This window comes from Actinia tenebrosa, unplaced genomic scaffold (genome assembly GCF_029948245.1).
Source record: "Actinia tenebrosa isolate PJP-AT-01 unplaced genomic scaffold, QUT_ActTen_1.0 PGA_scaffold0__85_contigs__length_37466705, whole genome shotgun sequence".
Classification (NCBI taxonomy): Eukaryota; Metazoa; Cnidaria; class Anthozoa; order Actiniaria; family Actiniidae; genus Actinia; species Actinia tenebrosa.
In genome coordinates, this window is record NW_028292569.1 from 24170646 (window position 1) to 24196740 (window position 26095).

Consider the following 26095-nt stretch of genomic DNA (forward strand, 5'->3'; position numbering starts at 1 on the left):
CAAAAGAGCCAACGTATACAGAGAATACAAAGGTGCCAGAAAGCCATACAATTGTATAGAAGATAACATTACATTGGGCCAAAACTAATATATATATATATATATAGCCTACATATATATCAACAAATAAAATAATCAATTAAACTACAATTGTATACGAAATGCCAGCCAGAAAGTTTGAAACAGTGTGCGTAAGTAAGAAAGGAAAACCCTTTGCTAATAAAGACGAATGAATATGGACATGAACATGAAGCCTAGCGTGTAAGTTTACGGAAGACCAGTAAATCAATCAACTGTTTTTCGAGGAATATTTGAATATGAATAACCGAAGGTTTATTTATATGTATTTACTTCCCAGACAATCCCACATCTTCCACCAATGGAATATCATCTTTTATTTATAAAACATTTTCTTAAATAACCAACATTTTAAATAGACATGTACACATCGACTTGGCTTCACTATACCAACTGCCCTAATCATACTACTCGAACTATATATTATTTTCCTGGATCAAGATCAGCAGCAACCCCTTCATTACACCTGTTTTCATTCTACGAATTGTTTCTCAGCATGAAGGAACTCGATCTTTTTGTTCGATGTCTCAGCAAAATATAGTATGATGATCGCGAGAGGATTTGGATGGTTGCAACGATTAGGTTGAGTGCTATGCTAGGAATCCTTTAAAACAAAATAAAACAAGTAAAAATCGATACAAAAAAATAAAAATTGAAAAAGAAAAGAAAAAAGAATCGAGGCAAATTTAATGCGTTATTTTTTCCTGTAAGATACACACGATGGGATAATGAATATAAGAATGCAACAATAAAGATTTAATTCCTTCGGCGTAGTATACAAAAGAACCAGCTACATTAGTGAACATACGGTTTGAATTTCGTCGCAAGGAACGTCGAGTGCAGCAGTCCTTGCCTTTGTCTGAGCTAATAACAAAGCATCAATACTTACCCAACTCAGATTAATCAGACCACCAATTTTATAGACCAGATCAGCAAATGTTGGCCTTTGGTCGGGATCTGGGTTCCAGCACTGCCACATGATGTCTCTCCTGAAGTACAACCATTAATTGCAGGCAATTTGTTTAGTGATTCGTTTTCCGAGATTTTATATTTGCTACTTTCAAGCAAACAAACTATGTCATGCTGCTACGTTTTCATTACTCATTACGTTTTTCTCCCCGATTTTATTCTCATAGGAAATAAACATGGTGTCACGAACGTTTATAATGATACACCTAATTGAAATAACGTTGTCGGGTTCGAGAAGGTGATATCATCGAAGCTAAGACCGAAAAGGATTTTGGGTACTCCGAAATGTGTATTATATTTGCATATAAACATGTAAAAATGCACAGTAGAGCAAAGTCGGTCGACCTAGATTAACATGCTAAAGCCATTCTCCGAAGATTTACGCTGGAGAGCTGTTTGGCTGCGCTATTTTGTCTTCCCATGTTCCCCTTCGGTCTTAGCTTTGATGATATAACCTTTTTTGAACCTGACGTTTTTTCAATTAGGTGTATCCATGAATAGGTAACTTATGAACAATGCCAAACGGGTGTAAATGAGTCTATGGTCATCAAAAACAGCAGTATGAATGAGAACGAGAAGTAGAAAGAGGGAAGAAGAGGAATATTAAAAGTTGCAAAATTATCCTACATTTTCGCTGATGTGTTTCTTGGACTTTCTAATCTGTGTCCTTCTCGTAAATGTTGAACAATCTCCTCACCAGACACCCCAGCGTAAGGCATCAATCCTAAAACCAAAATAAGTGAATATTAATTTACATATATACGGACAAAAACATTGGTAGTAAAATGTCCCATTTAAGATCACATGCCATTATGAGCAAATTGTACACGATATGTTTAGTGAAACGCCTTGTTTTAAGAGTGACAGAAATGCAATGATGCATGACCAAATGTATTTCTGATTTGCAAAGTAAACGATTTTCTTAGTTAATATAGTTAGTCTGACGGCTATCTTGATACACGAGGCATTATATATGGGTCATCCAGGGGCAAATACACAAAGCTTTGGTACAGTAATAGTGTCATTTGACATCTGCGGTTCATAATAAGACAATTTGACAAGAGATGAATTAAAAAAATGGAAAGTTCCATATTTGAGAAGATTTTCTTCAAAGATTGTGGAGCCGTCATTTCAGCATCTTCGTTTTGTTTTGCCTCCTGGGTGACCCATAATGCCTTGCGATTCAAGATGGCTGCCACATCGTCGATAGTCCATTTCTGGTTATAAATTTACCACCGCTCTCGACCTCCCACAAGACGACTCCATACGACCACCTATAAAGGAAAAAAAATATCTTAAAAGACTGTCCCTTAGTCATAACATACTTAGAAAAGCTATACTAGAATGGTTTATCTTACACGTCAGATTTACTGGTGTAGGCATGATTTTGTAGAGATTCCAGGGCCATCCACCGAATAGGAAGAAGACCCTAAAATGTTGACAAAGGGACATAAACAATAAATCATACAGTTAGTTACAATTTTATTGCAATTAAAAAATACCTTTTGATCCCTTTTTTATTTTTTGAATATACATCTCAGCATTTGCATTATAGGCCTACCCCTGAAGTTTTTTCGTAAACTCCAGTTTCGTATATGTCACGAGAGAACCCAAAGTCAGAAACCATTGCAACCATGTTCTTTCCAAGTAAAACGTTACGAGCTGACAGATCCCTGTGAACGTACTGAACGCAGAATCGATCAATTAATTTAGAGTAATTTATTTTTATTGCTATACAAATTGATATTACCGTCTACTCATCTAGCCACAAATCTAACCATCTTCGCACCCTCCCATCCTCTCTTCCATTTATCCATTCCTCTGTCCATCTCCCACATACCTCCCATCCTCCATCGATCATCCTCCAACCACAACTATCCAATCAGCCATCTATCAAACAATGGTTGGCTTTTCAATACATTTTGTTAATTTATTAATTTCAGAATTACTCTATGTTGCTCCAGATGTGCCATCCCCTGTGCAATCTCATATGCAAACTTCATTCTTTCTCTTTCAGATAATGGTTTCAGCGCCAGATGGCATTTAGGAATGTCACGTAAGTTCTCGTATTCAGGTGCTGGACGCTTGTCCTTTAAGTATTCAAGAAGACAACCATTTGGTGCAAACTTTACGACCAGCCATGGAGGACCTGCATTATAAAGTCAACGGAATCTTCATTGAATCAAAGACTCCATAATTTACAATATTATGAGTGTGTTATCGTCAATTAACTAAAATCATCATCACAACTCAACGCGATGATGCCTTTGAATATAAACCCATTGGAATTTTCATTAAACCGGGGACTCCATAATTTACAATATATGAGTGTGTTAGCGATAATTCACCATCATCATTATCATCATCATCATAACTCATCGCGATGATCATAACTCATTGAGATGATCGCGAGAATCATCACGTTATTGTAGTTGGGTACCTCATGAATAGATCACATCCAGTGAAAGTACCTCATTAATGAGATCACACGCATCCAGTGAAAGAACCACAAAAATTAGATCACATCCAGTGAAAAGACCTCATGAATAGATCACATCCAGTGAAAGAACCACAAAAATTAGATCACATCCAGTGAAAAGACCTCATAAATTAGATCACATCCAGTGAAAGAACCACAAGAATTAGATCACATCCAGTGAAAAGACCTCATAAATTAGATCACATCCAGTGAAATAACCACAAGAATTAGATCACATCCAGTGAAAAGACCTCATAAATTAGATCACATCCAGTGAAATAACCACAAGAATTAGATCACATCCAGTGAAAAGACCTCATAAATTAGATCACATCCAGTGAAAGGACCTCATGAATAGATAACATCCAGTGAAAGGACCTCATGAATGGATCACATCCAGTGAAAGGACCTCATGAATAGATCACATCCAGTGAAAGGACCTCATGAATAGATCACATCCAGTGAAAGGACCCCAAGAATTAGACCATATCCATGCAGTGAAAGGACCTCAAGAATAGAACACATCCAGTGAAAGGACCTCATGAATAGATCACATCCAGTGAAAGGACCCCAAGAATTAGACCATATCCATGCAGTGAAAGGACCTCATGAATAGATCACATCCAGTGAAAGGACCTCATGAATAGATCACATCCAGTGAAAGGACCTCATGAATAGATCACATCCAGTGAAAGGACCCCAAGAATTAGACCATATCCATGCAGTGAAAGGACCTCAAGAATAGAACACATCCAGTGAAAGGACCTCATGAATAGATCACATCCAGTGAAAGGACCTCATGAATAGATCACATCCAGTGAAAGGACCTCATGTATAGATCACATCCAGTGAAAGGACCTCATGAATAGATCACATCCAGTGAAAAGACCTCATGAATAGATCACATCCAGTGAAAGGACCTCATGAATAGATCACATCCAGTGTAAGGACTATACATAAATTAGATCACATCCAGTGAATGGACCTCAAGAATTAGTCTTGTATTCCTGTCAGGGCCACCCATGCCAAACAGGTTTGGAAAAGTAGAGACCAGACAAAGATTGATCCCCTAGTATAGCCGCTCCTCCAAATTGAGCGCAGGGCTAACGGTCCTACCCCGTAAAAAATGTAATGATAAAGAAACCATCATATATTCCTAGTTTATTTCGCATGACATTTACCTACCATCAATCGTACACGCCCCAATCAAGCTAATGATGTTTGGATGATCGCCAACTGATGACATGATGTTGATTTCGTTACACAGGTCATGCAATACCCGTTCTGTTGGATTATCTATATTCACAAAAAGAGAAAATTCATATAGATTAGGGCATACTTACAGTTAAGCATTTCAACTTGCCTTAATTGAAATAATGACAGGCCCAAAAATAATGGGGCCCCTCTTCTAAAACGCCCTATGCATTTAGTAACAGACCTAAATTTTTCAATAAACAGTAGAACAAATTAATACTGGGGAAAGTGGGGAGGGGGCTGTGTGAAATGATGATGATGATGACGACGACGACGACGACGACGACGACGACGACGACGACGACGACGACGACCGACGATATTGATGATGATGATAATGATAATAATAATAATAATAATAATAATAATAATAATAATCGTTTATTTAATCACGTGTCTGAGAGCATAAAGCTTGTTCCAGATAGGAACGTCCGATATATCTAATTAAGTGAAGAAATTTAAATACCTTTCAACATCTTGACAGCACAAACCATACGATTTTCATTTACCCCTTCCTCTCTTCTCGTCAGGTATCCTTTCATCACGACACCAAATGCTCCCGACCCAAGCTCTTCATCAAGTACCACTTCATCACGTGATATCTCCCACCATTGCTTAGTAATTTTGATTTTTAGAACATCAAACCAGTTGACTGTTAGTTCTTTTGAGTTTTCTTTTAACTAAAATAAATCCAAACATATAACCATTTTAAAATTTACTTCATTCAATTCGAGTTTTCGTGTCAAATATTTTTTTCGGCTTTTCGGCCGAATAAACATAGCAAATGGGCAATTGAATAATAAGACGTTTTAAAGTGTGAGTAAATACTGCAGGGGCGGATCCAGGAATCTGTAGTGTTAGGGGTGTGTCCCAAATGAAGAAATTTATATAGAAACATTATTTATGCACCGTTTCAAATAAGTGTAAGGGTAATTACGGCGTTAGGGGGTGCATTCAGGTCCCTCCTCCCCCCCCCCCCCCCCCCTTCCTGGATCCACCCCTGTAGTGCATGTAAAATTTAGCTTGAAAAAAATAAAGGCGCATAAACCAGAAGCAAGTTACAACAACATATTTTAACTAGTGACAATTTCAGTAATAAGTGAAAAACCGGTACTGGTGAAAGCCGACAAAGGATTTCATGACTTGCCATTTGAAGCTTGTCTTGTATTTCTTGAGTTTCTTTTCGTTTCTTATACCACCATCTTACTAATACTGCTACAGTTATTGCAACAACGACAGACACACCAACAAATGGTAGGACTATAGGCATGATTGATGTCCGCGGCTCTGCTGTAGTAACACCAGTTTTGTCCAATTAATACTGTTTTATTTTGTTTGCAAGTAAACCAGTATCGATATGGCATTAGTGTTAATTTGAAACATGGCTGACCTTAGTTTGACTCTTGGCATTTATGTCGTTTGATCAGTCAAAATAATTTTTGTCTGATTAATGTTTTATTTGTTTGAAAAATAATGGTTGAACGCACAGGGTCAACCATGGCATTGCTGTCGTTTATTTATAAACATCACGTCAGAGTGCATACCATATATCTATGAAAAAGTTAACTAAGAAAATCATACAATTTAGAGCAAAGGTTTTAAGTTCTATGGTTTTTAATTTCTTATCATAAAATATAATTCAAATTTCGTACAAAATTCTTATACTGCAAAACGTACAATGCGTCAATTTACGAAACAAAATTATGAGCTAAATATTGATGCTGCATTTACATGAGCACGCATTAATTGCACTTACGTTTTTGCTGCGTCTCCACTTCCAGTGGCTCACTTGCCTGGAATCCATAAGCATTAACAGACACCACCCGCATCAGGTATTTTATACCCGCATTTAAACTATTAACAGTGACTTTAGTCTTCGCTGATCTTACAGTAACACCATCGTAGTAATCCAATTCTGTGCCTTCTTTTTTGTATTGTACAATGAACTTCGTGATTTTATACGGGGCATGGTACAAGGGTGCTGACCATTCAAGTGTCGCTGATGTATTTGTCACGTCATCTATACTCAAATTTGCAGGCGGAGGAGGAGAAGCTTAAGAGAGAGACAGAGAGAGGAACATCGATTTATGAATAGCTCAAAACGATCCGAAGTATTCCATGTATTGTGAATTTCAACGGTACCTTGGACAAGAAGTGAGCTTGGTTCAAACTCATTAACGACTTTCCTTTTGTTTTCAAGCCCTTTCTGAATACGCCCAGTGATGTCTTGAATAGCAGGCCAAGATGGCCATGCCTTTAGCTCAGCGGTGATGATAAACTCCATGTGTTTGCTGCCATTACTATAAGAAGAATCCGAATGTATTATAAAATATTGCGGCGATAGAGACTTCCATAGTAGTCACTATTCCCGAATTCTTGTGGTGCAACCACATGACCCAAAATCCCTCGAGATATTAATGACAATGAAACAGTTGTCATTTTCGTTGATCTAACAAGAGAAGCTATTGAGGAATGTCTTGTTATTGTCAACCAACGAGGGGGCTATGATCTGACATGCACCTCAATAATACAAATTGACGCGGGATATTAAAAAAATAAAACTTTTTAAGTCAGGCATTTTTTATAGTTCTTTGGTGGTCAATTATCGTTTTTTTCTTATGAAGTGAAGATGGAAACTGCAGAGTAATAGTAGTAATATTTGTCTAACTAATATACTACTATGGTAATGATATGATGACATACCTCAATATCACTTTCATTTGATCATGATGGATTTTATAACCACTTGTCGCATTTTTGTTTTGAAGTAGTTGTAAGATCTGTAAAAAAAAAAGGTAAGAGAAATGGAAAAGAGGGTTAGAATGTTACTGAAATATTGTGGAAATATGAACAATTCATGATTTATTGAAATTGATATACCAAGTAAACGATGAAGTCTGTACAAATGTATAGTTGCTCATTGCAGAAGCTTTTTTTCCGATTCATATCAGACACCATGACGCTAGACAGTTTGCATTCTTTTATTGAGGTTTCAAGTTGAAGGAATTGTGATAAGTTTAGGATGACTGCATGTTTTTCCTATTTTACACACACTCTTACCTTTTTATTAACAGTATAGTGCACTTTCTTCTTCATTTCAGTGTTGTTCATTTTTGCTGGTTTATAAAGCTTCAACGAGTACTTGACTGCCAAGTAGTCTGTAGGGAAAACACGTTTTACATTGTCAGAATAGCTCAGAATTAGAAAGGGTCTTGGTAAAGGATATGTGGTAAAATGGCAATTTGTTGACATTGGAAAACCCTCACCTTTTGGCAATGTCTTGATAAAGACATGACTTGCTAGACCATCGCCATGCTCATTCGAGGCAGATACTGATACACTATAGTTTGTCAGTGCTTGCAGATTTCCGAAAGTAAATTCCGTTATTTTTGTACGATTTTCAGCAATCAGCAGCCCTTTATTGAATCTACTGATTCTGACTTTAAATCCTCGGTCTTGACCGTGAATAAATGGCAAAGAGACTGGCTTCCACTTTATTAAGATTTTACTTGGGCCAGATGAATAAGCTTGTGTGATAACAGGCGCTAGAGTAGGAGCTAAAAAAACAAAGTTAGTATTCAAATTCAGTTAGCATGTTATACGCGTTTCACTATAAGTGCATGGTATCGATAACCTGGAGTAGGGCATTTCTGTACATCATAGTACTCCCATCTTATACTACTATTAGTGGTGTTGTTTACCTGGAGGAGGGCATTTCTCTACATCACAGTACTCCCATCTTATACTACTATTAGTGGTGTTGATTAGCTGGAGTAGGGCATTTCTCTACATCACAGTACTCCCATCTTATACTACTATTAGTGGTGTTGATTACCTGGAGGAGGACATTTCTTTACATCACAGTACTCCCATGTTACACTACTATTAGTGGTGTTGATTACCTGGAGGAGGACATTTCTCTACATCACAGTACTCCCATCTTATACTACTATTAGTGGTGTTGATTACCTGGAGGAGGACATTTCTCTACATCACAGTACTCCCATGTTACACTACTATTAGTGGTGTTGATTACCTGGAGTAGGGCATTTCTCTACATCACAGTACTCCCATCTTATACTACTATTAGTGGTGTTGATTAGCTGGAGGAGGGCATTTCTCTACATCACAGTACTCCCATGTTACACTACTATTAGTGGTGTTGATTACCTGGAGGAGGGCATTTCTCTACATCACAGTACTCCCATTTTACACTACTATTAGTGGTGCTGATTACCTGGAGGAGGGCATTTCTCTACATCACAGTACTCCCATGTTATACTACTATTAGTGGTGTTGATTACCTGGAGGAGGGCATTTCTCTACATCACAGTACTCCCATCTTATACTACTATTAGTGGTGTTCATTACCTGGAGGAGAGCATTTCTCTACATCACAGTACTCCCATGTTACACTACTATTAGTGGTGTTGATTACCTGGAGGAGGGCATTTCTCTACATCACAGTACTCCCATCTTATACTACTATTAGTGGTGTAGCACCAAGGTCCATGGGGTCCTTGACCTCCAGGATTACGACACCAGTTGGACGCATTGACCAGCTCTGGATACTCAGACAAAGGATGATCGTGGCGGTGAGGACACTGAGATGACCAGGGCTGGCACACGTGACCTGACCTTGTTACGCTCACGTTACCACGGTAACCAAAACCGTTGCCATAGAAACATTCTATAATTAAATACGTACAAGTTAATTTTTACAATTTTAAGTATAACTCGCACCTCGATTATTGAGCTGTTAATTGTTTCTATTAAGCAAAAATAAAGAGATTTAGGTATCTCGTAATAAAGATATAAATTTACTTTACCTGTCTCTTTTAGTTTATCAGTTTCGTCTGTTTGGAAAGAAAAAAAGAAATTTTAAATTAGAAACTAATTTAGGAACAAACTTAAGTCATACTCTGCCTTTTACAATGCTTAGAACTGGATAAGAGTGATTTTCATAAACCTGTGAAATACATTTTAACGTATTTAGTACTATTACGCTCTAACTCCTTTGTTTTCTATTGTTTGAATCTGGCTATTACCATCTAATAAGTAAATTTTGCTTCATGGGTAAATGAAATCCACTCTAATTCTCTAATTGAACATGGTAAAAGCAATGACATATAATATATCTTTGCGGTTTCTATTCTCTCCTCTTTTCCTGCCACTATAATACTTACTATTGAGATGTGGGTTGTAGTAGCATCCTGGAGTATCTCCACCGTTCCTGTATCTTAGAGCACTGCAATTCATCAAATCCCAATATAAAGGATGAAGTTTAATCATATCATTAAATCTGTTGAAAAGATTGGCCTTTGCTATTTCATATTCACACTTTTTGAGGGTATCTTCACACGTCTCTCGGCAAATCGACCTTGGGAATGGCCAATCAGAGTTTTGATTACACGTGGGGTATGCGTAATGACAATATGAATAGGTCAGAGACTCGAAACAGGATTGTGAAACTGGTATAGCGAGTTTGTCCTCCACCATTCGTTTTCCATGAAGAGCTCTCTGTATGCCGTCCCTTATTCGTTTTTGCTCCCGTTCACTACCATATAAAGTGCTGTTCTTGAGGATATGTCTACAGTGCCCGTCATTGGGATATTGGTAAGGACGACACAGTATGCCCAAGGAAGTGGCATTGACCCTTCGTTGCGCTGGAATACATCTAAAAGGGGAAACAGATGTGCTTTTAGCAGAAAAGGAAGAAGAATGAAGAAGAAAAGAGGCGAAGAAGAAGCAGAAGGAAAAGAGGAAATTCAAGTAAAAGGAGGAGGAGGAGGAGAAGTTAAACGAGAAGGAAAATATAGTTTTTACTAGTAAAAGGAAGACAAAGAAGAACAACAGATATCCATAATACCTTGCATCTGTCCTGTTTGTATATCCCTCTATAAAATGAATAAATAAAACATTGCGATGTTACATTAAAAATAACAAATTACATGGAATGTGCACCTTAACTTGGCAAACAAAAAACAGATATTGGATCACCTCCCATGGTTTTGATCGTAATAAAACTAAAAAAAATGAGTAAGTCGGGTCAAATTTATGTCGCCAGAATGTATGAAACATAGTGCAAATGAAATAAAGGACAACTGATTACACCTTTTGTAGGACACCCTTTTTTGAAGTGCCCGAATATCCATTTTTGGCCCACTTCCCCCACAAAAAAAAAATGGTTTGTCCCTACTGAATTAAGTTTTTGATTACAATTTTTTTTGTGGTCTATTGTAGTATACTTTTATACGTCTGCAAGCTTTGCCGATTAGAAGCATCAACATGGTAGCTAAATATTAGATTTCACCAAACTTCGTCTGATGCATTTATCACTGACATCATCAAGATAAGAGGTCTGCGAACTTTTAAAAATTATGGAGGTCGAAGGAAAGAAGGTCTTGAGAGTAACAGTTTACCTGTTTTCGTTGCCCAGATAAGTATGAGCGAGAACAACAATTGGCAAAATAAGTTCATGTCTGTTAAAAATCAAAATCAAAGTTAAAATAAGGTTCACCAAATTTTAAAATGCCTGATCACCCTTCTGACAATATTCACAGTACTGAAAAAGTTTCATAGTTTGAGTGCGGCTTCTTGAAGCTATAAAGGTTTTACCATGCCATATGCATGCTAATGCTGTGACGTATGAGGAGGCATTTATGGTTTTTTGTCCCTGTAATTCCAATTTTTTCTATGGCATGGAAAAACCTTTATAGCTTCAAGAAGCCGCACTCAAACTATATATATTTTTTCCTGGATTTTTATCCTCTTACCTCATGTAGAATCAATACTGTGCATATTATCAGAAGGGTGGTAGGCACTTTAACATCCATTAAACGTTACAATTCCATGACGTATTCAAGAAAAACTTGATCGGATATTATCGTATTATCATTATGTTCAATAGTCAATCAAACTGGCTCCAGTAGTGCAATTTTCAATATAATTTGTTTACTTCATCGATTTACGTGATGCTGAAGTAAATGACACCAAAATTAGAAAAAGAATAAAACATGAATTTAAAACCTGCTAGGGAGATTTTACGAAAATCTACCCAAAACGAAGTCGAAGGCGATGTTTTCTTTAAACCAAGAAAATTATATAGTCTTAAGCTTAAGCAAGGTGAAATCACAAATGACATCTTACCAGTTTGTTTCTCTTGCTGTTGGCTGTGTAGGTTGAGCTTTCTTGAGAGACAAATCTAATTGGCTAGTCATACAGTCATGCAGATAGTTACAGTCATGAAAATTGAAATATATTTCGAATTGAGAAGTAGCGAAATAAACCTTGATTGACTAGGTGGAACTCTTTTGTATAATCATTAAAATGAAACATTCATTCGCGGTTACACGTCTTCTCAGCGTTTGTAACTGATCATGCAATATGTTCAAGTACAGCAAGGAAGCAACTCTTTAACTATTCTCACCATTCTTCTTGTACACAACAAGCTTAAGATATGTTTTTTCGTTTTTGTTTTAAACGTTAAAAGTTTTGTGCAATATTATCTTAGTATACTGTTAGATGTTATTTACTTTTGGTTTGCTTCTTGTAATGTGTGACATCTTCCTGTAAAACTGAAATCGACCGTTATCAACTGACATAAACATTGAAACTCACTCCGACACATTACCCTAATTAGAATACAAGGAAGTCCAAGATCTATTTTTCAACAAAACCATTTTTATCACACTTTCTGGTAAGAAAAGGGGGAACTGGTAAGACCAACACTTTCTTTGGATTTGGAGTTTTTATGGCTTTTTGAAAATAATTTTGCTGCTCTGCGAGTTTTTACCTTGTTTCAGGATATTGTATTTGCTTGTTGATCGATTCGTTAATTACAGTGCTTGCTGGATAGACGTTATGCGATAGTGGGTAAGATAGTTGTGAACCTCCGCTTTTGAGGTTTAGAGAAAATAAGAGAAAAATATCAAATGCCCTTGGCAGGATTCGAACCCACGTCTTCGGTATTCTAGTCCGATGTGTTAACCACTACACTACAAGGACCAACCACGCTGGTAACGCAGCCAGAATATGAAATGTAGGATATTCGTGAGGATCCCAGAGCGATATTTTTTCTCTATAGATAAGTTGAACACCGTAAATATGTACGCAAAGAATAGACATAGTATAGTAGTAATAAATTGTGCGTTCGGTGTGTATATAATGAAGTATATACACACCGAACGCACAATTTATTACTACTATACTATGTCTATTCTTTGCGTACATATTTACGGTGTTCAACTTATCTATAGAGAAAAAATATCGCTCTGGGATCCTCACGAATATCCTACATTTCATATTCTGGCTGCGTTACCAGCGTGGTTGGTCCTTGTAGTGTAGTGGTTAACACATCGGACTAGAATACCGAAGACGTGGGTTCGAATCCTGCCAAGGGCATTTGATATTTTTCTCTTATTCTCTCTACTTCATTATATACACACCGAACGCACAATTTATTACTACTATACTTTTGAGGTTTAGTTTTACTGTGTTTAAGGGATGAAACAGGTTCGCAGGCCAATTATAATTTATAATTTTTTTAATAATGTTATGATATAGTAAAATGTATAGTATGCCTATTTTATATCAATTTCAATATTAATTCAATACTAGTTGGTGACTTGTCGCCAGAGGTGAATATTTATCTCATTCCATTACTCAAAATATGCCTCATTAGTTATATATTGTCATCATTGTTAACGAAGAGTTCATATTAAGCCTCAGATTACATAACAAACGTCCCGTCGTTTGGGACATTATTCCTGTTTTGGAAGTAGAAGTACTGTAGATGAACTATGAAGTCATTGAAACCCATTTTAGCAGTAAAAACCGCGCTGTTTTCTCAGTTTAAATCTTAATGTATTGCTCGGTAAAGTCAGGGTCTTTTAATTCAGCGAAACGTTCTTCGTCAAAATGCTTCTCCACATTGTTGCCAGATTCATGTTTAGTGACATTCTTAACGTTGTTGTCATGCGCGCTTTTCGTGTGTCTGTCTTCGTGATCCTTGAAAACAGAATAAAATTAATACATTAATAGTTGTATAATGTACTCTTATATCGCTCTTATTTGCCATATACAGTCAAATTAGAAATGAACGTTTTAGTTTTTTCAGATTTTACGAAGCTCATGAGGTTGTACAACAGTATGATGACAACCGCATTGTACCCGAAGCTGGCAAGTGAAAAAATAGTGAAACCATTCCCACCGTTTTAATTCTATTCATCATTTAATGTTTTACTTTGGTTCCAAACGAATACTATGTGTACTATAAAGCATATTTCCTCTATTAAGCCCCCAGCCTTTAATAAGCCCCCACCCCCAAGGAACGTTTTGGTCCTCTCCCTTGGCAGGCCTTCAAGTCATTTCACCTGTCGAGGTTAATTATGGATAAAAGTAATTGAGAATTTCCAAAGATCAGGAAAATTTACTAAGCCCCAGCCTTTAATAAACCCCTTTCTAATATGCCCCCAGTCTATAAGAACTGAAAAGAATAAGACCAAGGCAGGCGTCTTAATAGGTTGCGGTAATAGCTACGTTTTTAATGGCTTGTAGAATCTTGTAGGTTGTTTTGATTTCTTTTCTTTTTTTTTTTTTTTTTGGTTTCATGTCGTAGAAATAGTCAAATACAATAGTTTGTGGACTTATTTTGACATGTTTTGACTTAACATCCGCTAGTTGCCCCTCAGTCAACCGCTTGTTTGCCCCCAGTCAACTCCAAAAAAGTCACGTGATTGATAGTAAGCAATAGAGGAAATTCGGTAATCTAGTAGTTCAGCGTTTGGTTAGTACGTACCACGCTCAAATTCAAGTGTCTTTTGATTTTGCGGACCAGATCAGCAAATGATGGTCTTTGGTCGGGATTTGGGTTCCAGCACTGCCACATGATTCCATATCTAAATTATGAATAAAAATATTCTAAGAAATAGCCTCATTTACTCAAGTAATTTTTTTATTCTTTTATTTTTTGCCGTCAAATTTCATCAGAAACCTTCAAAAATAACACAGTACACATCATGGCAAGATTTTAGTCATATCGCTATACATACTTTAAAAAGGCTTAGACGAAACTTACATGTCCCGTGACGTATTGTTCGGTCTCTCTAGTCTGTATCCTTGTCGCAGTCGTTCAACAACTTCTGAACCAGACATCCCTGCATAGGGTACTAGACCTGTAAGAGTTGACGGAAAAACATGGAACATAACCAAAAATCCGGCAATTTTATCTTTCGAAAAGAAAAAAAAAAAGACAAATTTATTAACCTTCGCTTTCCATTTCCCACATGACGACTCCATAAGACCACCTGTGGCGGAAAAGGGAAGTTTAGGAGTTAGCAATTTCAATATCTATTTTATGTATTCAAAGAAAGTACTTTATTTGACACCATCATTTTTAATAAAGCAGATGCAAAACACAGAATTAAACAAACTTTTGAGCATTCTAGACAGGAAGAGGTGTTTATGAGCATCAAGGGAACCTCCCCTAAAAGTGTGAGGTTTTCAGATCCAATGAGCAGCAGCATACAACAACAACAACAACAAAGCGCAACATTTTTCCGTACACGTCGGACTTGCTGGTGTAGGTGTAGTCTTGTAGAGATTCCAGAGCCATCCAACGAACAGGAAGAAAACCCTGGATTGATATAAAAAGGTACAAAAAGGGCTGGTTTTAGCGAAATGAGAATAAAATTTCAAAGACAATTTTGCTTTTAAGAGAGACGTCCACTTTTCTCTTACCCCTGCTGTGTTCTCATAAGCTCCACTTTCGTAAATGTCACGTGACAAGCCAAAGTCAGAAACCATGGCAACCATGTTTTTGCCAAGTAGAACGTTTCGAGCTGCAAGATCTCGGTGTACAAACTTAGAAGGAAAATTTAAAAAAGTTAGAATAGAAAATAACATACCAGTTTTGCATATTACTTTTTCGAGCTAAATTTTAATACTCTTAAATTAAAGTCGTTAAAGAGTACGTTATCAAAACTACTGGATATAGTGAAAAGTCATTCATCTTAGTTACCCTATGTCGCTCCAAGTGGGCCATTCCCTGGGCAATCTCCAATGCAAACCTCATCCTATCTCTTTCCGAAACTCGTTTCGGAATCGATTCACTTTTGGGAAGGTCACTTGTGTTTTGGTATTCATTTACAGGACGATTTTCTTTTAAGTAGTCAAGAAGACAACCATTTGGAGCGAACTTCACCACCAGCCATGGAAGACCTATTACGTATGAAAGCAAATTACGGATCATAGCCTCATATTTACGAAAATGTTTTTCAGTGTTCCCAATTAAATTTCTACAGTTCATTACAATGCGTCGCTTGCTACTGTGGCCACCTAGATTATCCTTCTGGGGGTTAGTCATGAACCAGAATTTTTTTGGATTTATGAACCCTCTTTGAAAAGGTTCATTAGGTAGCCACCGCGCGCCACAGTAATAGGAGAACTGCTACATGTCTTTTGCTGTATTGTAAAGATGACAGGAAAATATTCATGACATTTATATTTTGAACTTACCATTAATCGTACACGCCCCAATCAAACTGACGAGGTTTGGATGATCACCTACTGATGACATGACGTTGATTTCGTTACACAGGTCACGAAGCTCTTGTTCTATTGGTTTGTCTGAAGTCGGCGCAAGAAGAAGAAAGGCACACAGGTTTACACACACAAAAATGAACTTGTAAATAAAGGGTGAAGAGGACGATTAATCCGTCATTCACAATACCTTTCAACATCTTGACAGCACAAACTATACGGTCCTCTTTACTCTCCTTCTCTCCTATTGTGAGGTAGCCTTTCATCACGACTGCAAACGCACCCGACCCAAGCTCTTCGTCAAGTGTCAAGTCTTCACGTGGTATCTCCCACCATTGCTTAGTAATCTTGATCTTTAGAAGATCAAACCAGTCCACGGCTGAATCATATGGATTTTCGCTCAACTAGAAAAAGGGAGAGAGAAAAAGGGAAGGAAATACCACTTTTTATTTTATTCATTGCTACGCGATGATCGAGACAACAGTCGCGATAGAAAAAGTCGGGCAATAGGCTACCTTCAATCCAATAAATTGTTCAGTACCTTTACATACTCTGAATGAGGACTGTGGATTGCCCGATTTCCATGTCGCGCCTGTTGTCTCGCCGAACATTCTTTCTCGTGTTTGATATATATTTTAAAGTGTACCTTTTGAATCGTTTTTTGTATTTCGTTGTTCTCTTTTCTTTTCTTGTACCACCATTTTCCTAAAACTGCTGCGATAATAATTACCACGAGGCAAAACGGAAGGACAATAGACAAGACTGTTTCTATTAATCCTGGAAAAAATACATGTTCTATTTCAGGAAAATTGGTGACCTAAAAGACTTAAGAATGAAGGCCGCTAGGGATTGTGGGCAGAAACTTTAACTACTTCTATAGTATGTTAGACTTACCTTGTTGGAGCTGCACTTCCAGTGGATCACTTGCCAGAGAACCATAACCATTAACAGACACCACCCTCATCAGGTATTTCTTGCCCGCGTCTAGACTATTTACTTTCACTTTTGTTACGTTGGAGTTCAGGATTACAGAATTGTAATACTTCATGTTTGTGCCTGCTTTTATGTACTGTAAAGCATAGCTAGTGATTCTGTATAACTCATTGTACAGGGGGGCTGACCAATGGAGAATCACTGACGTCCCTTCTATGTCACTAGTACTTAAAGAAGCTGGCGGAGGAGGAGAAGCTAGAAAAGAAGGATTTTCGTTATCGACTGGGAGAATTCTGATTGTTAGTAAATTTTTATCAGCTTATAGCTTAATATATGTTTCTTGACTCGTTTGCATCTAAATATTTGACTGAGTAGTTGGATTTCACTTATCCTCTCGCCTTATGTGCGATTTCATGTCTTCTAATGAGCAACCGTTAAACAAAGTAATAATACTCTTGGGGATGACACGTGGTTGGTAATAAATAAACATTGCACCAAGACAAAGAAAAGTCTGATAGAAAAAAGCATAACTTTTAAAATATAGTATAGCATAGTAGTTTCTGAGACCTGCATAAAAGGGAATCTTCTTAATAACGCGCGCCATGTAAGTTCCCGGTTGGGCTATTTTTAGTAACCGGATGCAGTTCAAATTTCGACTATCCCTACTCCCGTGCGTCGTCAACTTGTGCGCGCGCTCTGTTTCCGTTTATTGTTTTGAGCACTAAAAACGAAACGGAAAGAGCGCGTGTGCACAAATTGATGTCTTTTTTATTTATTTACTTATTTCCCTCCGAAATTTGCTGCTGAGTTTGGTTGTATGATGGGAAATTTGCGTACCTTTGACAAGAAGCGAATCGGGCTGGAATTCTTTCGCTATTTTGTTGTTTCCCTTTAAGGTCATAGAGATACGTCCAGTGACGTCTTGTACAGCTGACCAAGATTGCCTTCCTTTTAACTCAACGGTGATAACAAATTCTATCTGGTTGCTGCTCTTACTACGAGAGACAAACCACATACAAACATTATCTAAATGAGAAAATGGAGCACTTATTACTATCCTTTTAACTCAACGGTGATCTCAATTTCTATCTGGTTGCTGCTCTTACAACGAGAGACAGACAGCAAACAAACAAACATTATCTAAATGGAAAATGGAGGACTTATTACTACACAATGAATATATTCATTACATTCAAAATAATACAAATTTCTTAGTAAATTTCTTTTTTTAATATTCCAACCGCATATACATAACCATATGCCATGTGATGTTTACAACAACAGCACAGAAAGAAGCTAAGGCATCGAAACGGTGACTTACATCCATCGTATCTTAAATTGAAAGATGCTGTAGCCACTTGGTGGTCTGTTTTCAAACGAATTCATGATCTGAAGAGAAAAATTAGAAGGCAGCAACATCAATTCGCGAAAATTAAATGAGAGGCTCGTTTTTCTTATAACAAAATCTTACATGCTATTGACATTTAGATTGCATCTGTGCAGCTTTTTCTACAGAAGTAGATTCAAAATGCGGTACAAAGTATTTCTTAAATAGTACGTAAGATTTGCAAGTCTTCTGCTGGAGTAAAATAACCGTAATATAGGTTGCAGAAATAAGGACAACCATAGCTTGTCATTTGTTACGCTACTAGTGCATTGCAAGATACTAACTAAGCGGGTGCGCACAGTGCATTTTCTTAGTTGCAAAGAACAGAGAGAGTCTGGACTACGAGTAGCGAAGAAAATCTAAAAAAAAAAAAAAAAAGAGCGCGGGCGGGCGGGTTTTTTTATTTACTGACTTTTTATTATTAACAAAATTACCGAATTTTTTTTTCGTACCAAATTGAGGGAGACTGAGTTCGAAGCGAAAGTAGCGCCTGTTACTTTTTTTCGTTTCGATTTTTAAAAACTAGGTGGAATAACAAATAATAATAATAATAATTAACAGGCGGCCCAAAAAAATGGAGTGGCGGGGACGATAAACATGTAATTTTTTTTACTTGGCCTAAATCGGTTACGCAGGATAGTAGGATCACTACGGAATACTTCAAATTTTATCGATATCCTGAAACAAACTGCGGGCTACGTGATTTGAAGACATGGCTGATTGAATCCCCAACCGAAAACAACAGATCATCTAAATATATATGCATAAATAATATAATACTATTTCATACCATTGTCTTTAACTCTGTGGACGAATTCCTAGAAACTTCTGTTTTGGCGGAAGTCAAAGAATATCTAACGGCGACATAATCTACGGTTCGAAAGAAAGTAAAGGTATATTCATTAAAAGTTTATTTATGATTGAAAAATAGAGCTAATAATGCACACACACAAAAAAATTTTTTAAACCCCTATCCAACCCATCCCAATAATATCTGGTAAAATCAATACTGTTGGGGGTATATTCAGAGACCGATTAGTTATCAAGAAAGAAGTGATCTCCTAATTTGGGTACGACGTATTGTACGCATTCATAAATAGTGCTTAAATGAGACAGCGCTCCATGTGATTTGCAACGAAACTGCAAGGCATAAAGAAAAAAACGCGTATCGGGTGTCCCGTTTGTTAGAATTTTGCTATTATCCAGCTTAAGCAAATTTTTCTGTAGCACACACTGATAAATGTTTGACTTACTTTGAGGCATCGTCTTTACATAAACACGACTGTAAGGTCCATCCCCAGCATCATTGAAAGCCATTACAGATATACTGTAGTTTGTCAAGGCCTGCAGGGTGTTGTATTCAAAAGCTGTAGTGTTTGGACCCGTTTTATTGACCATCTGTTCCTGACCTTTGTAACTAATTTGGACTTTGTATCCCCGGTGTTCACCGTGGATAAATGGTAAAGGTACTGGAGTCCATGCAATTGATATGGTGCTGGGACCAGAGGCATAGGCATCTACCCTTTCAGGAGCTCGAGAAGGAGCTGCAACCATAACACGCAATAATTTACAATAAATTTTCCAGCATTATCATGGGGGAAATTTAAAAAATTTGTAGCAATTTTATAACCACAAACATCCATGGTTATTACAAAGCTTGTAAGTGTTTCCGTACTTCCATCTCGTATATGTTTCTCTAGCCGTACATGCATAGCCGTACATAACAGAAAAAGTCCGTTACGTAAAGCAAACAAGAGAAAACGGTGGTTGTCTCGATGTGCGCAATGCCCATAATGTAATTATCGGTATATCAAAGGAAAGCTGTTTTACAATGCTATTAATGGCTTTGATTGATTACCTGGAGGAGGGCATTTCTCTACATCACAGTACTCCCATCTTATACTACTATTAGTGGTGTAGCACCAAGGTCCATGGGGTCCTTGACCTCCAGGGTTACGACACCAGTTGGACGCATTGACCAGCTCTGGATACTCAGACAAAGGATGATCGTGACGATGAGGACATTGAGATGACCAGGATTGGCACACGTGACCTGACCTTGTTACGCTCACGTTACCACGGTAACCCAGGCCGTTGCCATAGTAACAATCTGTTTTGTTGAAGATGATTAAATTTATAAAATGTGAATGGAGAATTTTCAGTCTTTTTTTTTTATCCACGGATGACTCCCTAAAAGAAAATATTTTTATAGCTTGGGTACTTTATAAGGGTTCTTGGAAATGAAAATCTAGCATACCTGTGGTCTCCAGTTTGTCTGTTTCTGCTGTAAAGGCCAAATGAAATTGTAAAGTATTAGGCTATGTTTTGTCCAAGTTTCCTCAGATAAATAAACTGAAAATGGTTATACTCTAATTTGTTAATGGATCTTTTAGGACGCCAAAAGTAATGTTTCCTTTTAATGTAAATCTTCAAAGGTTTGTGTTTGGAAAAGACCAAGGGATAAGACCACTTTTATCGGCATGTGGAATTAAATCAGAGAAATCAGTTACGTAACTAGTGCAAGAGTTGATCCTACTGTATATGTTGGTCATGGAAATTTAATGCAACACGAAGTGCAACGGAAAATTAACGTGCACGAGCATTTGCAGTACTAGCTTGTCAAAGGTAAAGGACTTAAGCTAAAGGGTAATAATTCTCTGATTTCGTTATGGCACTCTGCCAGCAGTGAAAATAACTATTGGAAGTGCGCCGCGCATAATTTGCTGACAACCAAATGATATAACAAACAAATGTATAACTTACTATTAAGTCGTCTGCTAAAGAAACATTCTGGAGCATCTCCGCCGTTTCTTAACTTCAGAGGTTTACAGTCTGGCAACTCCCAATACAGTGGATATGTATTCGATAAAGAAATGTTTCGAAAGATATGATTGTAATTTTTTATCATTATAAACTCCTTGTCGCACAATTTTATTAAGTCATCACATGTTTCTTTGCAAACGGGCCTTGGCATGGGCTTTTCAGTAGTTTTGTCACATTTTGGAAATTTTCCTTGACAAGTTTCTTCGAGATATACTTTCAAGCAGGAATCCCGCACTTCTACCTTTCGATATTTCTCTATCTTTTGCTTTCCAATGAATATCCTTTCATAGGATTTTTCCCTTTTTATCTGGTAATTTTCACTGCCATACAATTCCTCATGATTTCCAATAATGTGCTTACAGTATCCATTAGAAAACATGTAAGGTCGACAATCTCGTTTCAACAAACTGTCATTGACAGGTGGATGGGCACTGATACAACTAAAACGATATCACAACAAAAAGTTCCAATTATAAATCATAAAATAACTCAAAATGCTTAGTACTATGTCTGTCAAATAATAGTGGCTGAAAACCGTGCAAAATTATGTTTAATCAGTAGCGAGTAACAATGCGTTGCAGCAGCTGGTGAAATAATCAAACGTGGCTGGTATTACTATCCCGTGCGAGACAACCCTTTCTGCTTAAATAAATGAGAACGTTTTTTTTTTTTGCGACAACTTAAATTTGTTCTGCAACTTGAAACATAAAAAATGTTGCGTCAGGGTTGCTTCAGGTAATACATATTTTGTTATAACAACTTCATTAGTTTGGGTTTTCTTTCCAAAAGTATAAACTCCAAATTACCTTGTATTTGTAATGTTTATTTCCCCTCCTGAAATAATGCAAAAAAAAAAAAAAAAAAAAAAAAAAAAAAAATGGATAAAATGAATAAAATACTTGTTGGTCTGGTAGCTTTAAAATGAAGAAATAGAAAACGTGCGTGCGTTCTGTGTGCAGTTATAAAGTACGCGAGGGTTGGCAGAACATGAGAGAAATGTTAGGAGAAGCACGACGCGTACCGAAGTGCTTCTCTAAGTACACTTGAATCCGTAACTTTCACACAGCGCGGAAAACAAGTTTTTTATTTCTTTCATAAAATACAAATTACGATAACCGTTGTTTTGGATATGAATTACGCAACTGAAACTGCGCGCGCGTGCTGTGTGCTCTTATAAAGCACGCGCGCCCAACCAATCAGAACGCGAGATTAATAACAATTATTTTATAATGATTGGATGCAAAAGGGTACGGATTGGTGAATGAATGGATAGAAAAGTGGGTAGATGGATTGAAGGGTGAACGAACAAACGAACAAACGAATGAACGAGCAACTCAACGCTACCGGAGTGAAAGGGAATATGTATAGGAAACACTAAAGCAGTTGACTTCATAATTTTATCTGATTAGTCAGCCCTCGGTTTACACGGACCCTTCGCTGGCGAGCAAGCAGGGTTGAAATAAACGTATTTCAAATGCCTTAGGCCCCGTCCACACTATGCCGGATAAATTTGAATCCGCAACTTTCACACCGAAACCGAAAAAAAGTTTTCCGTCCACACAAGAAACAGATAAAATGTTTTGCGTCCGCGCTAGTCCGATCAGAGGCGGCAAAAACGCTTCATTGCACATCAGAGCATGTGCATCGAAGCTGAAATTGAGCCTGTGGTAAATTTTTAGACCGTATTTTAAAAAAAATCGTTTTCGGTGAAGAATTGTTCCGGATTCGCCCGGACTAGTGTGGACGGTAGGCCTAACAGAATAAATAAAAATCCGGATTCAAATTTGTCCGGCATAGTGTGGACGGGGCCTTAATGTTTTCGAAATTAAGAACAGAATCATGAATACTTTGTTCTTCTTTCACTAACCCCAAAGACATATAATAAATGGCCTTTCCATCGTCATTATTAACTTCTTACTAGCGGGAACAATTAATTCAGAACGGATATTTAACCTCTTAAGTGGCTTTTTCCCATTTTTTCTTTCGTTTTAGTCGAGTATGCTTAAGCCTGTCAACGACTACATTTTTTGAATTGAATATATATAGCAAAGTGCGGGGATGAGCGAATTGAGCGAAGGACAGATGGACAGATGGACGGTCGATCAAGTGTCTAAATTGAAAACTTATTTATTTAAATCTGCGTTTAACTTGTAACTATGTATCTTTTTTTCTCTCTTTACAATCTCTTTATTTTTGCGCTTAGAGCATTTTTTTGAATAAGCGCATTATAAATGTATATTATTATTATAAATGTATATTATTATTATTACTATTATTATTATTATTATTATTATTATTGTTATTATCTTTATTATTATTATAAATCGCAACACTGGAATCCGAAACAACTGCTGGCACACTACTTTAATGAGTGCTTTAAACAACGCTGGAACACTAAAAAGATTTAAAACTCTCGTAAAAATTTGGTGACGGAAATCATATCTTAATCAATTGCTAAAAGTAGCAACACCGATTTTCTAAAAGTATATTAAAAGATCTAATTGGGCATTTTTGAAGCAAGCACAAAAATACAATAAGGAGATCGAGTATTGTATCGGTGTACCACCAACGGCATTTCCCTTTCCTTGCTAGAGCGCGTTCCTTGCAACGAACAGAAAGGAAAAAAGCAGAGGTGGCCGAAAAATTATATTGCACTTCGTAAAAACAGAGTTTGGGGTTCCTGTGGAATCAATGACGTGTGATTGCCGTGACTGAAACGACATGAGGTCGTTCTTTCGATAACAATGTTATGGCATTCACGTTTCAGGATTTGAAATTTTAGTTCCAGATTATTAAACAAACCTTGAATAACAGCCATGAATACTTGAAGGAAAACTAGAAAACCAACACAGGAACCTAGAAGATCCATCTTGGTAGACGAGAAGCGAGGAAGATAAATAAGAAAGAAATCACATTATAACACAGGGAGCCCGGCTTGGTGATGCTAAATCGGTAAAACGATCACGTTTCATATGTTGATTACATAAAATAATAATTGTAACTCAATACACCCATATACAAACGGTCACTATGTATTTGAATTTGAATTCATTACGGTATCAAGTTAGTGTCATCAACATATGAAACCAAGCCGGGCTCCCTGTGATTATAACAGACATTCCACCTCCCTTGCTGTAACGACAGATAAATTCATGTACAAATGGAGGAAAATAACATATATTTATATACATTACAATGACGTATAACGATGTATTGAGATTGAAATTGCTCGATTCATATGAGCTTTCTAACATCCAAACCCATGGTTTATATATAACATTTGAAGCCATCATTAATAACTACACTCATGACATTTGTATTGCATTCGAGTGCTTCCGTATCTCCATGTCATTCTTATTCATCCGTCAGATATACAATTAATATCAAAAACATGGTCCAACCCTGTTAAATAAATTCTATTAATATTTTAAGTGCTAAGACCATGAAGACGTGCGTAATAAGGAGAGTAACAGTGAAATTGAAAGTAAAACATTTTAAGGCAAGTCAGATCTTGGCAATACCAAGTGCCTATTTCTCCCACGAAGGTTTCACAGTGAAAAAGTTTATGTTCCGGTATCATCTAACGTCTCTTACCTTTTGATTAAGCAGGCAATGACATTGGATTTCTTAGCGGTTACTTTGACTCAATAGTTAGCACTTTGCATGACGACTCGACTGATAACTCGAGCATAGACTGAAGTGACAAATGAACTTAGAGACTTTACGTGACACTTTAGTAAAAAATATTTCGGTTGCCAAGACAAAACTTCCTGTTTTGAAATAGTCACATTGACGTACTGATGCCCGAAAGAAACTGGGATCTAAATCAGATCTAAATCTGGATCTTAATTAACAAACCATATTAAAACTGACATTTTGTTCTAAATTTTATTCTAGGCTTTTCAGTAATAACCATTCCAATTTTGAGGGGATAACAGGGTCGATTTAATTATGGCATTTACAGTGCATTTTGGGGCGGTTTTAGGGGACATATTTCCAAGATGGCGTCTATTTCGTTCCCTAAAACAGCCCCACAATTCATTGCAATGTGTAGTCGCTCCAGTTTCCTTAACTTCGGAATGGCTAATAGTTAACACCTCTAAGTTTGGTTGGTTATTATTGATTCATTTTACATCCTCTGAGCTAATTGAAATTAATGTGTTAAAATATGTTTTTTTACTGATTTTGTATAATATTATTACGGGTGTTGTAGTAATTAGTAAAAATATATCAGTACCATGATGATCACTGTATCAATGTAGCTGTTCATCATCATCATCACCATCAATATCATCACCATCACCACGGCGACCATCATCATCATCACCACGGCGACCATCATCATCATCATCATCATCATTATCATCATTATCATCATCATCATCATCATCAGATTGAAGATTCAAGTAGCAGATTTGGATATCAACCAAAGCAACAGGGGTAAAACTTGGTGACTTTCTTAATATTGATGGCTAGCTTGGCTTTTGGGAATTTTGTGTTTTGAAATTAGCTATGGTCTTATTGCTAGTGTGGCCTTGACAATATATCCATCGCCAATAAAGTGAATATTAAAAAAGAAATGACAGAAAACAATTGAAAATTGGAATAAGAATAGAGAACCTGAATGAAAA

The 26095-nt window shown here is 36.9% G+C and overlaps 2 protein-coding genes and 1 long non-coding RNA gene across 9 annotated transcripts; 1 reads left to right on the forward strand and 2 right to left on the reverse strand.

Moving 5' to 3' along the window:
- Positions 1-378: 378 nt before the first annotated feature.
- On the reverse strand, positions 379-12283 carry LOC148913907 (uncharacterized). Of its 3 annotated transcripts, none has more exons than XM_089036882.1 (21): positions 11930-12283; positions 11203-11262; positions 10650-10677; positions 9967-10457; positions 9610-9636; positions 9219-9470; positions 8047-8337; positions 7841-7938; positions 7484-7560; positions 6923-7080; positions 6537-6833; positions 5928-6070; positions 5247-5460; positions 4712-4822; positions 2997-3196; positions 2609-2731; positions 2406-2476; positions 2281-2321; positions 1675-1771; positions 968-1067; positions 379-682 (listed from the first exon to the last, which is right to left on the reverse strand). In XM_089036882.1, exons 2-21 carry the CDS (start codon positions 11258-11260, stop codon positions 674-676), a joined length of 2886 nt encoding a protein of 961 aa, XP_088893008.1. In that variant the 5' UTR covers positions 11261-11262; positions 11930-12283; the 3' UTR covers positions 379-673. The 3 variants fall into 3 exon arrangements, with proteins under 3 accessions (XP_088893008.1, XP_088893003.1, XP_088893010.1); XM_089036877.1 differs by lacking the exon at positions 11930-12283 and adding an exon at positions 11557-11799; XM_089036884.1 differs by lacking the exons at positions 379-682; positions 968-1067; positions 1675-1771; positions 2281-2321; positions 11930-12283 and adding an exon at positions 11557-11818 and having other exon boundaries at positions 2404-2476; positions 2550-2731.
- Positions 12284-12377: 94 nt separating this feature from the next.
- On the forward strand, positions 12378-17584 carry LOC116295099 (uncharacterized). 4 transcript variants are annotated; one of them, XR_016121136.1, is made up of 4 exons: positions 12378-12479; positions 13890-13960; positions 16380-17288; positions 17433-17584. It is a non-coding gene; the product is annotated as an uncharacterized LOC116295099 (long non-coding RNA). The 4 variants fall into 4 exon arrangements; XR_016121135.1 differs by lacking the exon at positions 13890-13960 and having other exon boundaries at positions 12379-12479; XR_016121138.1 differs by lacking the exon at positions 13890-13960 and having other exon boundaries at positions 12393-12498.
- On the reverse strand, positions 13308-25196 carry LOC116295097 (angiopoietin-1 receptor). 2 transcript variants are annotated; one of them, XM_031702813.2, is made up of 21 exons: positions 25059-25196; positions 24267-24333; positions 22271-22298; positions 21405-21904; positions 20899-20925; positions 20500-20751; positions 19895-20185; positions 19432-19511; positions 18576-18643; positions 18092-18249; positions 17216-17509; positions 16968-17098; positions 16512-16725; positions 16298-16408; positions 15801-16000; positions 15521-15643; positions 15346-15416; positions 15047-15087; positions 14859-14955; positions 14580-14679; positions 13308-13789 (listed from the first exon to the last, which is right to left on the reverse strand). In XM_031702813.2, exons 2-21 carry the CDS (start codon positions 24331-24333, stop codon positions 13634-13636), a joined length of 3009 nt encoding a protein of 1002 aa, XP_031558673.2. In that variant the 5' UTR covers positions 25059-25196; the 3' UTR covers positions 13308-13633. The 2 variants fall into 2 exon arrangements, with proteins under 2 accessions (XP_031558673.2, XP_088892998.1); XM_089036872.1 differs by lacking the exon at positions 24267-24333 and having other exon boundaries at positions 25059-25183.
- Between the last annotated feature and the right edge of the window lie 899 nt (positions 25197-26095).